The sequence below is a fragment of the Hemiscyllium ocellatum genome, chromosome 11 (genome assembly GCF_020745735.1).
Source record: "Hemiscyllium ocellatum isolate sHemOce1 chromosome 11, sHemOce1.pat.X.cur, whole genome shotgun sequence".
Lineage (NCBI taxonomy): Eukaryota > Metazoa > Chordata > Chondrichthyes > Orectolobiformes > Hemiscylliidae > Hemiscyllium > Hemiscyllium ocellatum.
The window spans coordinates 97,766,572-97,779,527 of record NC_083411.1 but is presented as its reverse complement, the minus strand read 5'-3'; the positions used below and the strand labels follow the sequence as shown (position 1 = coordinate 97,779,527).

General features: G+C 37.8%; 1 protein-coding gene across 2 annotated transcripts in view; it reads left to right on the top strand.

Moving 5' to 3' along the window:
• The window catches only part of cenpi (centromere protein I), a 121,418-nt gene extending 108,745 nt beyond the window's left edge, over positions 1–12,673 (top strand). For both annotated transcript variants that reach the window (XM_060832743.1, XM_060832742.1), the window contains 4 exons: positions 2,150–2,198; positions 7,427–7,660; positions 8,683–8,721; positions 12,423–12,673. In XM_060832743.1, the coding sequence (XP_060688726.1) occupies positions 2,150–2,198; positions 7,427–7,660; positions 8,683–8,721; positions 12,423–12,530 (430 nt within the window). In that variant the 3' untranslated portion in view covers positions 12,531–12,673. The remainder of the gene's footprint in view (positions 1–2,149; positions 2,199–7,426; positions 7,661–8,682; positions 8,722–12,422) is intronic.
• Positions 12,674–12,956: the final 283 nt, after the last annotated feature.

Below are 12,956 nucleotides of genomic sequence, written 5' to 3'. Positions count from 1 at the left end.
TTTTTGTGGACTTTATCGGCTGTTTCCTTTGAAATTAATTTACTTTCTAGTCTTTTTTTTCATAACATTGTAAGACTGATTGTAATTTTCGGCCATACCTTTTACTTTTGCACTCTCTCCCTTGAATTTCTCAGTTGTTAAGTCCTGTGCTACTTTATACTTTTTGATTCATTTTTTGAGAGTTTTTTGTTCATTTCAAAATCAAGATTTACAAAGTGCAACATTACAAATGTCTGCCTACCCTTCCCAAAAAAAATCCAGTATTGCAGAAGTGTCTCTTTATTCTCAGCTAACTTTAATGAATTGAAGGGAAATCAAGCCTGTCCAAATTGGAATCAAAGACTGATCAATAGAAATACAATAATCTGATGGATAATATGGTGGACAAATGCTTGGCCTTTCAAGAGGAGATGTTTTGGATATGAGTAATGAGCAGCCAAAACTCCCTAAATGATGACTCCCTGAGTGTTGAGGAATAGGGTAGAGCATAAATGAGGTTTATGACAAATGTAAGTTCGATAGTACAAAATTGTATCAAGCTATACATAAAAAGTACGGAGGAAATGCATAAAAAGAAGCACACAGGACAAGCAGACAGTAAAGCAGTAGATTTGTGGCTGCCCTTAAAGGGAACCTAATATCCTATTATGAGCTGAGAGACAATAAAAGGTTGCTCGAGGAGTATTGAGCTGATTGGGAACCAAGATGGAGATATATTGAAGGAGGTAGAAGGCATGGATATTGCAATAAATGAGTACTTGAAGTTGGTGTTTATTAAGGAAGAGGGCATTGCCAAAGTGAGGTTTCCTCCATACTAAATGGGATAAAACAGTTAAAAGATGAAGAAATGGAAAGTCTAGCAATGCTTAATAGTTTAGTTAGCTAATCAAGATGGAGTGCATTATAATTGCCAAAAGAAATTAGGGCATAAATTGTAGAGATGCTGGCTACAACCTTCCCAATCATGTTTTGATTAAGGAATGGTACCAATAAATTGGAGAACTGCAAGTACTATACTCTTTTTCAACAATTGGGAATTGGACAAACATGGCAATTTCACACCAATATGATAATTGTCAATGGTGAAGAACCTTTTAAAAACAATCTTTTTGGAGACAGTTAATTCTCCACTTGGACAAGTAGAAACTAATAAATGAAATCCAGCACAACTTTGTTGAATTTTTGATAAGGTCACAGAGGATAGATGAAGGCAATGCCTCAACTCATAAGCTGCCAAAATAATCTTTGTCAAATCCAGCCTTGACTATTTCAATGATCTCATGGCTGAATTTCCACCTGTCACTCATTTCAATTGATCCAAAACTGCAAATTTCAAACCTTTTCCCATCCCATCCCATTCCATTCCAACCACTCTGCATCAGGATTCTCTTAACCTATTTCCACTATGCTCTTGGTCTCCCCAATATCTCTGTTTAAATTGCTGATTCGCCTTGTTTTACTGCTTGCATAACTTAACCTCTCCCTAGCTCTGTAACTTTCTCCATACCTCCTCACCCCAGAAGCCTTTGTACCAATTGCACAGATATTGACATCATCTCTCTGAATGTCATTGAACATGCTTTTAGCTTCTAAACTATGATGTAAAATTTTGTTCCCAACCCACTCCACCTCCATATTCTGTGTAATGCCTCTTATTAAAACTCACCTTTTGGACCAAGCGTTTTATCATGTCCCCTGATATCTTTGACTCATTTTTTCTTGATCTGAGTATCTATGAATCTTGGGATGCTTTTCTATGATTAAAGCCTTATATGAAATGCATTTACAAATATAGTAAAACTTAGGTTATTTGATGTACACACACTAGTGTTAGTCAATCAAAGACTGCAACTCTTCTACCTTTAACATATTTTTGAATAAATGCAAGGTAAAATATTTCTACTTTCACTTGGTTCCTTTATAATTACTTCAGAGTAGCAACATCATTATTTTATGTTTTTACAGTGAACCCTGCAAGGGTATGTTAGAGATTCCAGTTGGTGGGAATGATGCAAATTCTACTGTACCTATTTGGTTAATTAAAAGGGGTGCATTTATGGTTTTAACTGATTGCATTGCACTATATTTTGAGATGCAAATATAAATTATGTGAAAAGCAACAGCTCTTAATTTTTACATTTTCTTTCAGGTACCGGACAAATCTAACAGCTTTGAAATCCTTGGATTTGAGTACAAATGTAAGGTTCCATTTGAAGTGTCATTGTGAACCGCAATATTGAAAGATAAAAACTGTGCTTGTAATATGATACTGTGGTTGATTTGATTGTTTTGAAATGTAAAATGACTTCTACTGTTCACTTAGCTCAAGTGAACATCACATCAATGGCATTTGCTGGAGCTTAAAATAGCTTTTAGATCATGCTCAAGGAAGTCTGTCAGTAGTTCTCTGCATGTGAAGCATTTATTCTTAGTTAGTAACTGATGTTTTACATAGTACCTTTTATACAAGTTCTTGAATTTGAATCCAAATAATTCTAGAACATTTTACAAACTGTTAGATCATTAATTATGTAGCTGTAGTCAATATAATTACATCCATAGATGAAAAAAATAAAAAGCATCCATATTCCAGGTTTTGATTTCATGTCCTGACACAGGGCATATTGTATACATTTATTTCTGTGGCTGTCCACATTCTTTTCATCGAAAGTTTCTCAACAATATTAGGTGAATAAATTATAGCAAAATACTAATCAAGAAACCCGTCCATTATATTCTCATGCCATTGATATATTTAAGATAAATTCAGGACTGCGGAGAAGGTTATCTCAGTACTATGGGATCATGATCAGATGGGTCAATGGACTGTGGAGTGGCAGATGGAGTTTAGTTTAGATAAATGCAAGGTGTTGCATTTTGCAAAGGCAAATCAGACCAGGACTTACGCATTTAATGCTAAAGGCCTGGGCAGTGTTGCTGAACAAAGAGACCTTGGAGTGCAGGTTTAGAACTCCTTGCAAGTGGTATCGCAGGTAGACAGGATAGTGAAGAAGGCGTTTGGTATGCTTGCCTTTATTGGTCAGAGCATTGAGTGTAGGAGTTGGGAGGTCATGTTGCAGCTGCACAGGATATTGGTTAGGCCACTTTTGGAATATCATGTGCATTTCTGGTCTCCCTCCTACAGGAAGGATGTTGTGAAACCTGAAAGGGTTCAGAAAAGATTTACAAGGATGTTGCCAGGGTTGGAGGGTTTGAGCTACAGGGAGAGGCTGGATAGACTGGGGCTGTTATCCCTGGAGTGGAGGATGCTGTGGGGTGACCTTATAAAATCATAAGGGACATGGATAGGGTAAAAACGCTATGTCTTTTCCCTGGGGTGGGGGAGTCCAATACTAGAGGGCATATGTTTAAGTGAAAGGAGAAAGATTTCAAAATGACCTAAGGGGCAGCTTTTTCATGTCGAGGGTGGCATGTGTATGGAATGAGCTGCCAGTGGAAGTGGTGGAGACTGGTATAATTACAACATCTAAAACACCGAACATAATCCCAAACGAAACTAGTCCCATTTGTCCGCTCCTGGCCCATACCTTTCCAAACCTTCCCTGTTCATGGACTTGTCCAAATATCTCTTAAACATTGCAATTGTGCTCACATCTGCCACTTGCTCAGGAAACTTGTTCCACATGCAAACCACCCTCTGGAAAAAAAAAGTGCCTCTTGTGACTTTTTTAAAATTTCTCTCCTCTCACCACAAAAGTGTGTTCCCTTGTCTTTAAGTTTCCCATCATCTGGAAAAAAATACCTACTATTGACCCCACCTATATACCCCTCATGATTTCATAAACTTCATCTCTATATTCCAGTGAGAAAAGTCCCTACCTATTGAGCCTTTCTTGATAACTCAACACTTCCATACCTGACAACATCCTGGTAAATCTTTTCTGACCCCTCTCCAGTTTAATGATATCCTTCCTATAAATGGGTGACCAGAACTGGTCACTGTTCTCCAGAAGAGATGTCACCATTGTCCTGTACATATTCATTACTTCCCAGCTCCTGTACTCAAAAGACTGAGCAATGAAGGCAAGTGTGCTAAATTGATAAGAACCTGGAGTTATTTTCTTCCTTCCAAGGACAGTCTGTTTCTTGGAACTCAGGTTTAAAATACATATGGCTATAAAGATATATTGATTAAAATCAATTTTTAAACTGCCTCTATTCACTATTGGTTGTTTATTTTTCAGTTACAATGTAACTAGTGCTTTAATGAATTATGTGTTGCTAACTGCTACTGAATTCTGGTTTATCAGTGCTTTTCAGATTACAATCTGATTTTATGGCATCACAAACAGGCTTCATTCAAAGACTATGTATTAATATGGAAAAATAGTCTCTTTCCCTTGTTTGACTAGCATATTACATACATTTGTAAAAGGTTGTCTAATATCACAATGGGTATTACTGCTATTTTGATACTTTTAGCTTCAAACTGAAGAATAATATTTACCTCTGTCTCTCAAAAGAGAATTTATAAACCCTTCGCATGAGAACCTATCTTAGAGAAAAAATATACTATAAATAATGAGTTGCAAGTCCCTGGCCTCTCCCAGTGATGGAAATTTTAAAATAAATGTTTCTTTTTCTAAATTTTTTATTGTTTTGCTTTTGTTTTGTTTGCCGAATTGATACTTTAAATTTTGGGAATTTTTATTCGGTATGCTTAATTCCAAGACGTCACAACTGGCATCTGATCTTGTTTGGTTGCCAATTTGTCCAATTAGACTTTGCAATTTCCCCATTTCATGGAGTCATAGAGCCCTATCGCATTAAAAAAGGCCCTTTGGCCCAAACTGGTCCATGCTGACCAAAATGTCCGCCCACACTAACCCCATTTCCCTGACTTGGCCCGTATCCTTCTAAATCTTTGCTATCCATATATTTTTTAAAATGCCTTTTAAATGTTGTTAATGTATCTACCTCATCCACTTGCATTGACAACTCATTCCATATGCGAATCACCTTCTGTGTGGAAAAAAAGTTGCCCCTAAAGTTTCCTTTTATTTTTTCCCCTCTAACCTTAAACTGATCCCCCCTAGTCCTCAATTCCCCAACCTTAAGAAAAAGGCTGATTGCATTCAGCCTATCCATACCTCTCATGACTTTATACATATGTGAGATATCCTGGACCCTGGCACTTTGGAGGCAGCACACCATCTTGGATTTCCGTTTGCAGCCACATAATCTCTAATCAGACCCCCTTACTATTTCAGTTTTGGAAGTGACTGCATCTTTTTCTGAGTCTGCCCTTTGACTAACTGCAATGGGACTACTATTTTCCCAATAAGATTGCCTATACAAATCAACACTCTATACATTTTGCCATTTCCAATCCAATGTACTTAAAAGCCCCAGAAGCCTGACTACTTCAGATTTTGAAATACGCAATTGATTTATGAAAATGTTTTCAAATTCACGGCTTCTACTGATTCCACAAAAAAAAATTATCCTTGTGCAAAATACAGGTCCAAAAATGAAAGCTGCTCCCCATGACTCAGTAAAATATAGCAAAATGTGTTTCAACAGGAATACAACTTAATTTTAATAAGGTGGATCCTACCGAGAAATATCAAATTGTAGAGGCATTATTTCAGCCATTTACACATTTATTTAACTTCGAGTATCCCCACTATTTGGCAACTTTTGAAGGGCAAAGAAACACTTCTGTTTTGATTAGAGTTGATCTCCCTCAAGATAACCAACTTTAATCAAATTATCTACTTTCCCAAGCGAGTAATGCCAAAAAATGTTCAAAACTGCTTTTCCTTCTATAGGTGAAACAACTCTTTTAGACCCATCAGGAATGTTTCCATTTTGCTGCGCATGTGCACAGCAGCTCCAATATGACGCAAAAGCACTCTGATGCGATTTCAGCATTGACTGCCAGTTTCAGAAGTCACTGCTGTACACAGATCTTTGAGATCTACACAGAATAAAAAAAAAAGGAATGCTGCCCAACAAGGGACAATATATTTGTGCATATTCATTCATTAGATATAGAGCCAGCACGATCTAATGAGTGAATATGCACAGAAATAATCTTGCACTTCTGTATCCACCTCAAATTCTCTGCAGCTTTGTAAATTTTTCCTGTTTGGCACCTTTTTATTATTCTTTGATTTGTTTGTAGCCACTAATACTTGCCTGTCACAATGGCTTCTGATCTGGACCATCACTGTTGATTTCCCTTCCCCATTAAAGTGATTCCTATTAAATAGAGATGGAGAGAAATTAGTTCTCTTAAAGAGTTGAGAATCTGTGGAATTCAAGACCCCAGAATGTGGTAGATGCTGGGACATTGTGTAAATTTAAGGAGGAGATTGATGGATTGTTAAATTAGGAGTAGGTTAAAGGGTTATGGACAGCATTTCCATCTGGCCACAGGAGAGTTTCCAGAGTACGAGAGGACAGCTAATGTATCATTCATGACATTCACGAAGTATTTAAATGTGCATTTATGAGGCCAAGGTATACAAAGCTGTTGGCCTAGTGCTGAAAAATGGGATTAGAAACTTGTTGTTTGTGACCAGTGCGCACACAATAGGTCGAAGGATGCTTTTCTGTGGTGTATATCTCTGACTCAAATTGTTGCGTAATACAATTCTTCTGTTATGAAGTACAAGTAACAGCAACACTCGATACCGGGTGCTAAAGATAGAAAAAAATGTTCACTAATTTAGACTACTTTACTGATTAAATAAGTCACAGTGGTTGTTATTGTAGTCAGTAATTATATGCTACTGTGAAATGCTTTTATAAATAAAGGGGCTGAAAACTATCCCATTGGCTCCTATTCAAAACTATGTTCACAGTTTCACCATTTGCAACATTCTCGAAAGCACATCCCTGTGAATGGCGTGACTTTACTGCAATTGAATGTTGCTAAGCTATTTATCTTTCAAACTTCACTATCTGCAACTTTGTGTCACCAAAATAGTAGAAATATTCAACAGTCAGCATGAATTTTATGTTAATATTTCAAATTTTCAACATGCATAGCTTTTGATTTTGTATTAATATTTACATTTTGAGTTCAGCAAAATATTTGGCCCAACAATTTTTAATGATCATCCCATTAGTTGTTTTCCATTTAAAGCCATTATCTGACTTAACTTTTACAGGCGTTTCATGTATTTAATGTTTAAAAAAGTCCAGACATTTTTTACTAGTGGAATGTTCCATTTGTAAGTATTTACTGAACAGAATGACCTTTAACTTGCATGGACAGATCACATTCATTCAAGTACCAGCTTACCCATTTTAATTATAGGATGCAGCATTTTCTATACTTTTGATTTATCTGTACAATTTTATGAAAAATAATTCAAAACATTTAGGAAATTAGATCTGGTTAAAGAATTTGATAAATTGCATCATTCCAAATGTACCTATTCCTAATGTTTTTCAGGTACAAATAGGTTTGAAGGTGAATAGGAAAACATTTCAGCAGTATAATGCATTTATGAAAACTGCCGTCAGTTGCTTGTGGACATCAAGAAACTTTGAACAAGACATTCATCCTATGGGTATTGGAATTGAATATAATCTGCTTGAACAGACCAAGGTTCCAGACTCCCTGAGTAGTTTTACTCTTGTTAATCATCCAGCGCTCATGGGACATGCCATAAATTTTACTCAAAAGGTAAGCAGGGGTTAAGATCACGACCCAAGTGCAAAGATTACGATAATGTATGTTAATGAATGGTTTTGTGCCAGCTAGTTTTTTTTTCTGCTTCTGCTTGTGGAACCTTGATCTTGTTTGGGAATATCATTGTTAAAAGATAAAATTACACAGTTATCATAACCCTTCATTCAGATCTGTGATGATCTGAAATTGGGCCTGTGCCTATGAATTTTAGTTGTTGACATGCTACTTTCTCAAATTGCATATTTTGATGTGCTTGCCTGCCTATTGACCAAAAGCAAATTCCTTTAATATTGATGTAAGTTAGTAGTTCCTCAAGAGCAAGGAGGAGCAGCTGATAATGTAGGTACATACTACACCCTGTGCAAATTTGACTGATCATTATAATATCAAAAAAAATTATATACGAATTGTTGTTTGGTCATGCAAAGCTCAAGTATTTTCACCTTGTGCTCTTCAGGACAAAGACAATTCGTAAGCAATACCAAATTAAAGGGTGGAAATAAAAATATTGTGTTCGAAGAGAATGTTGATTAGTTGGCAAGTGAACATTGATGAGTAGAGGTGTCCCATGGAGAATGTGGCTAAATTTTAATCCAGTCAGTTTGTTCATTTCTCAGGGCAATTTTAATAGCCACGGTTGATTTTAATGATATGCATTTGTTTGTAAATTTTGTCTGGTTATCATATGACATGAGTTTGCTGTACATTGTAATTTGATGGTTCCACAGGAGCAGAGTTTAAACTGCAATTTAAATATGTCTCTGATTATACCTTACAGAGAAATTGTGCATACAAATCATCATTTCAGTCATTTTTTTTAAACCCATGGTTGAATCATTATCTGTTGAATGTTTGTTGTGCCTGATTTTTCATGAAGCCATGCTGATTCCAAGTTGGCTAACATGTTCCCCCCCCCGCAAAGCGATTATGATTTTTTACAACTCGACATTAAGGCAGTGAATGAAACTTTGAAACCAGATACAATTTTAATATAATAGTCCCAATTTTTTTTGCAGGGATGGCCCAATGGAAAGAAGCGATTACATGCGATACAGGTATGCTAAACATATATATTTCCAAGGATATAGATGAGGGTGTGCAACTTGAACAATTTGTCTGTCACGTGCATAAAAATGTTATGATCTGTGACATTTTGATATAATTTGGTTGTTGTATTCAACATTTCTATTTTAAAATTCCTCATGTTTGCTCTTCCATCTTCATATTTTCATCTCTCCTCTTTGGAAATTTAGAACAGTGGGAATAGAGGTTAGGGCAGTTGAATGCTCTTCCTGTAGAATGTAGGAGGTAAAGTCAGCCCTTATGTCCCTGCTGACTTCATCTGTGGGAAGTGCACCCAACTCCAGTTCCTCTGAAACTGGAGCCTGGATGTACCTCAGTTCATTCGGGAAGCTGAGGGGGTAATTGAGAGGAGTTATAGGAAGGTAGTCACACCTCAGGTACAGGAAGAAGGTAGATGGGTGACAGGCAGACAGTGCAGGGATCCCCTGTGGCCATTCTCCTCAATAACAAGTATACTGTTTTGGATACTGTTGCGGGGTGGGGGGTGGAATGCCTTACCAGGGGTACAGGTGTCTGGCACAGAGTCGGTCCTTGTTGCTCAGAAGTGAAGTGGGAGGAGGAGTACAGTATTTATCATTGGGGCATTCGTAATTAGAGGATAGATAGGAGATTCGTTGGGAACGAGAGAGACTCACGGTTGGTGTGTTACCTCCCAGGAGCCAGGGTTCATAATGTCTTGGATTCCTTAATGGGGAACAGCTCCAAGTCGTGGTCTGTATAGGTACCAACGACATAGGTAAGAAAAGGGATTTGGATTTAAGGCATATATTCAAGGACCTAGGGTGGAAGCTGAATGTAGAACAAACAGAGTTTTTATCTCTGGTTTGTTACCCGTGCTATATGCTAGTGAGGCTTTTGAAAGTTCTTACCTAATACTGTTAAAATTGGCCTTTCTCCAATTTAAAACTTCAACTTTTAGATCTGATCTATCCTTTTCCATCACTCTTTTAAAACTAATAGAATTATGGTCACTGGCCCCAAAGTGCTCCCCCACTGACACCTCAGTCACCTGCCCTGCTTTATTTCCCAAGAGTAGATCAGGTTTTGCACCTTCTCTGGTGGGTACATCCATGTACTGAATTAGAAAATTTTTTTTATACGCACTTAACAAATTCCTCTCCATCTAAACTCTTAACACTATGGTAGTCCCAGTCTATGTTTGGAAAGTTAAAATCCCCTACCATAACCACCCTATTATTCTGACAGATGACTGAGATCTCTTTACAAACTTGTTTCTCAATTTCCCACTGACTATTCAGATGTCGATAATACAATCCCAATAAGTGCTCATCCCTTTCTTATTTCTCAGTTCCACCCAAATACCTTTCCTGGATGTATTTCTGGAATATCCTCCCTCAGTACAGCTGTAATGCTATCCCATGTCAAAAACACCACTCCCCCTCCTTTCTTGTTTCCCTTTCTATCCTTCCTGTCGCATTTGTATCCTAGAACATTAAGCTGCCAGTCCTGTCCATCCCTGAGCCATGTTTCTGTAATTGCTATGATATCGCAGTCCCATGTTCCTAACCACACCCTGAGTTCATCTGCCTTCTCTATTGGCCCCTTACATCAAAATAAATGCAGTTTAATTTATCAGTCCTACCTTGTTCTCTGCTTTGTCCCTGCCTGCCCTGACTGTTTGATTCGCTCCTGTTCTCAACTGTACCAGTCTCAGATTGATCTCTTTCCTCACTATCCCCCTGGGTCCCACCCCCCATTTTACTAGTTTAAATCCTCCCAATCAACTCTAGCAAAACTCCCTGCCGTGTATTAGTCCCCTTCCAATTTAGGTGCAATCTGTCCTTCACTTCTATCCCAAAAGAGATCCCAATTATCCAAAAATGTGAATTCTTCTCCCATACACTTGCTCCTCAGCCATGCATTTATCTGCTCTGACCTCTTATTCCTGCCCTCACTAGCTCGTAGCACCGGGAGTAATCCAGATATTACTACTCTTGAGGACTTCCTTTTTAACTTCCTGCCTAACCCTCTCTAATCTCCCTTCAGAATCTCAACCTTGTGCCTTCCTGTGTCATTGGTTCCAATATGGACAATGACTTCCTGCTGGCCCCTGTACCCCTTGAGAACACTCTGCACTCTTTCTGAGACATGCTTGATTCTGGCACCAGGGAAGCAATAAACCATTCTGATTTTTCGCTGTTGGCCACAGAAATGTCTGTCTGTACCTCTAACTAGAGACTCCCCTAACACAATCAAGTTTTGTTTTGGAACTCAACGCACCCCTCATTGCGTTGGAGTTAGTCTCAATACCAGAAACTACACTGTTCGCGCTACATTTCCCTGAGAATCCATCCACCATACTTCTTCCAAAACAGCATACGTATTTGAAAAGAGGATAGCCACAGAAGACTCCTACACTACCTGCCTACCTCTCTAACCTTTCCTAGAGTTCACCCATCTGTGTGACTGTATCTGCGACTTTTCTCCCTTCCCTTAATTGCCATCCATCACATCCCCTTGCTCTTGTAAGTTCCACATTGCCTCTACCTGTCTCTCCAACTGATTCATTTGATCTGATAGGATTCGCAACCAACAGCATTTATTGCAGATATAATCCTCAGTAACCTGTAAACTCTCCCTAAACTCCCACATCCAACAATACGAGCAAATTGCTCTATTCAAGGCCATTTTGCTTCTTTCAATCTATGGACCCAGAAAATAGTACTGTCTCATTCCTCTACAAAATACTGCTCCAGGCTAACTTAAGACTTAGGGCTTATATTTTAAAGTTTAATCAAGAGACCTACCTCAATATAACATATAGTCCAGAAAGAACCCATTCTACTCACTACTGCAGACTTATTGTAAGGCCATATTTAAAATATTTACTTATCTTGTTACTGTGCTGTGACCTCTCCCAAACAAGTTCCTCCAAGATTAGTTGTGAATTTCACTGTTTGTTAATTTTCCCAGACGCACATGAATTCAAACAGCAAAGGCAGTAACTGCGCAGGTTCATCGCTGTGTCAGTTATCAGTGTGGGTTTCTCTCTCTCTCTCTCTCTCTCTCCTGCACTGTCCTCACCATGTGCTTCCTTTGCTAGTTCCTCTCCCTTTTAAAAGAGCTGTTGTTATGACTTTTTTTCCTCCAAAGTACCAAAACAATGCAAAAGCATATAAAACAGTAATTGCTGCTCCTGGAATTTGAGGGAATCAATCCCTTTCCTCGTCATTTTTCCAAATTGTTCATCTCTAATTCTTGCTCCTACTGTCAGTCCTGCATGTTATTTCTCTCTCTCTCTCTCTCACTCACACACACACACACACACATTCCATTCCTTTCCTCAGTATCTTTCGTGTGGCTTTTTCTTTCTAATACAGCAGTCTTAATTATGGTTATAACAAAATACTGTTGATGCTGCTAAGCATTTCAGCATTTTGTGTTTTTGTTTAATATTGTAATCTTTTTGTCTCCAGGACCTATTTCAATATGGCTGGAACTTAGTTAATTGATGTTTGAAATCTATAAATGATGTGTACTTAGGTTTTGCATTTAACCATTTTGACTTTTAATATGTATGTATCTATAACAAATATCTTAGAAAATGGCAGAACCTTAAAATGAAATGTTACTCGGACATGTGATTTCTCCAGTAGCACTTGTATTCTGTGAATTTTCTTTTAACTATTTGTTTTTTCTTGGTTTTGGCTAGGGAAAGATATGGAACTGGTATGTCAAGTACTTATACAACCAAGGACTTGATGGACTTAAACATTTCCTTGAATCTTGCATCCACGCAGTGTCCACTTCAGAACATTAAACTACAAGCGATGGCACTACTGAACTGTACTATTGAATATTTTAAGAGATTCCACAGCATTTATCTGGTTTTGTTAAATGCACAAGATGCCCAGCTGCTTCCTGCATAATTGTCTGCACAATAAATGGAGGATTGATATTAAATGAAGAGGAACTGGTACATTTGTTGATCCAAACACACATCATAGCTGACCTCGCAGGTTTGCTGCACTATTCAGGAATCTGCAGAACACAATGTATAAATAGTAAAATGTAGTGTTGCATTGAATTATACTTTTAATGGTCCAAGATATCGGAGAAGGTTGGCACAAATCACCAGATTTTGTGGAACTTTTCATGCTACACATAATTTTATTGAAATATATTTTACATAAAGTGAACACTGACAGGCAGAGCATGAAGTGGTTGGGAATGGCATTGGACAATT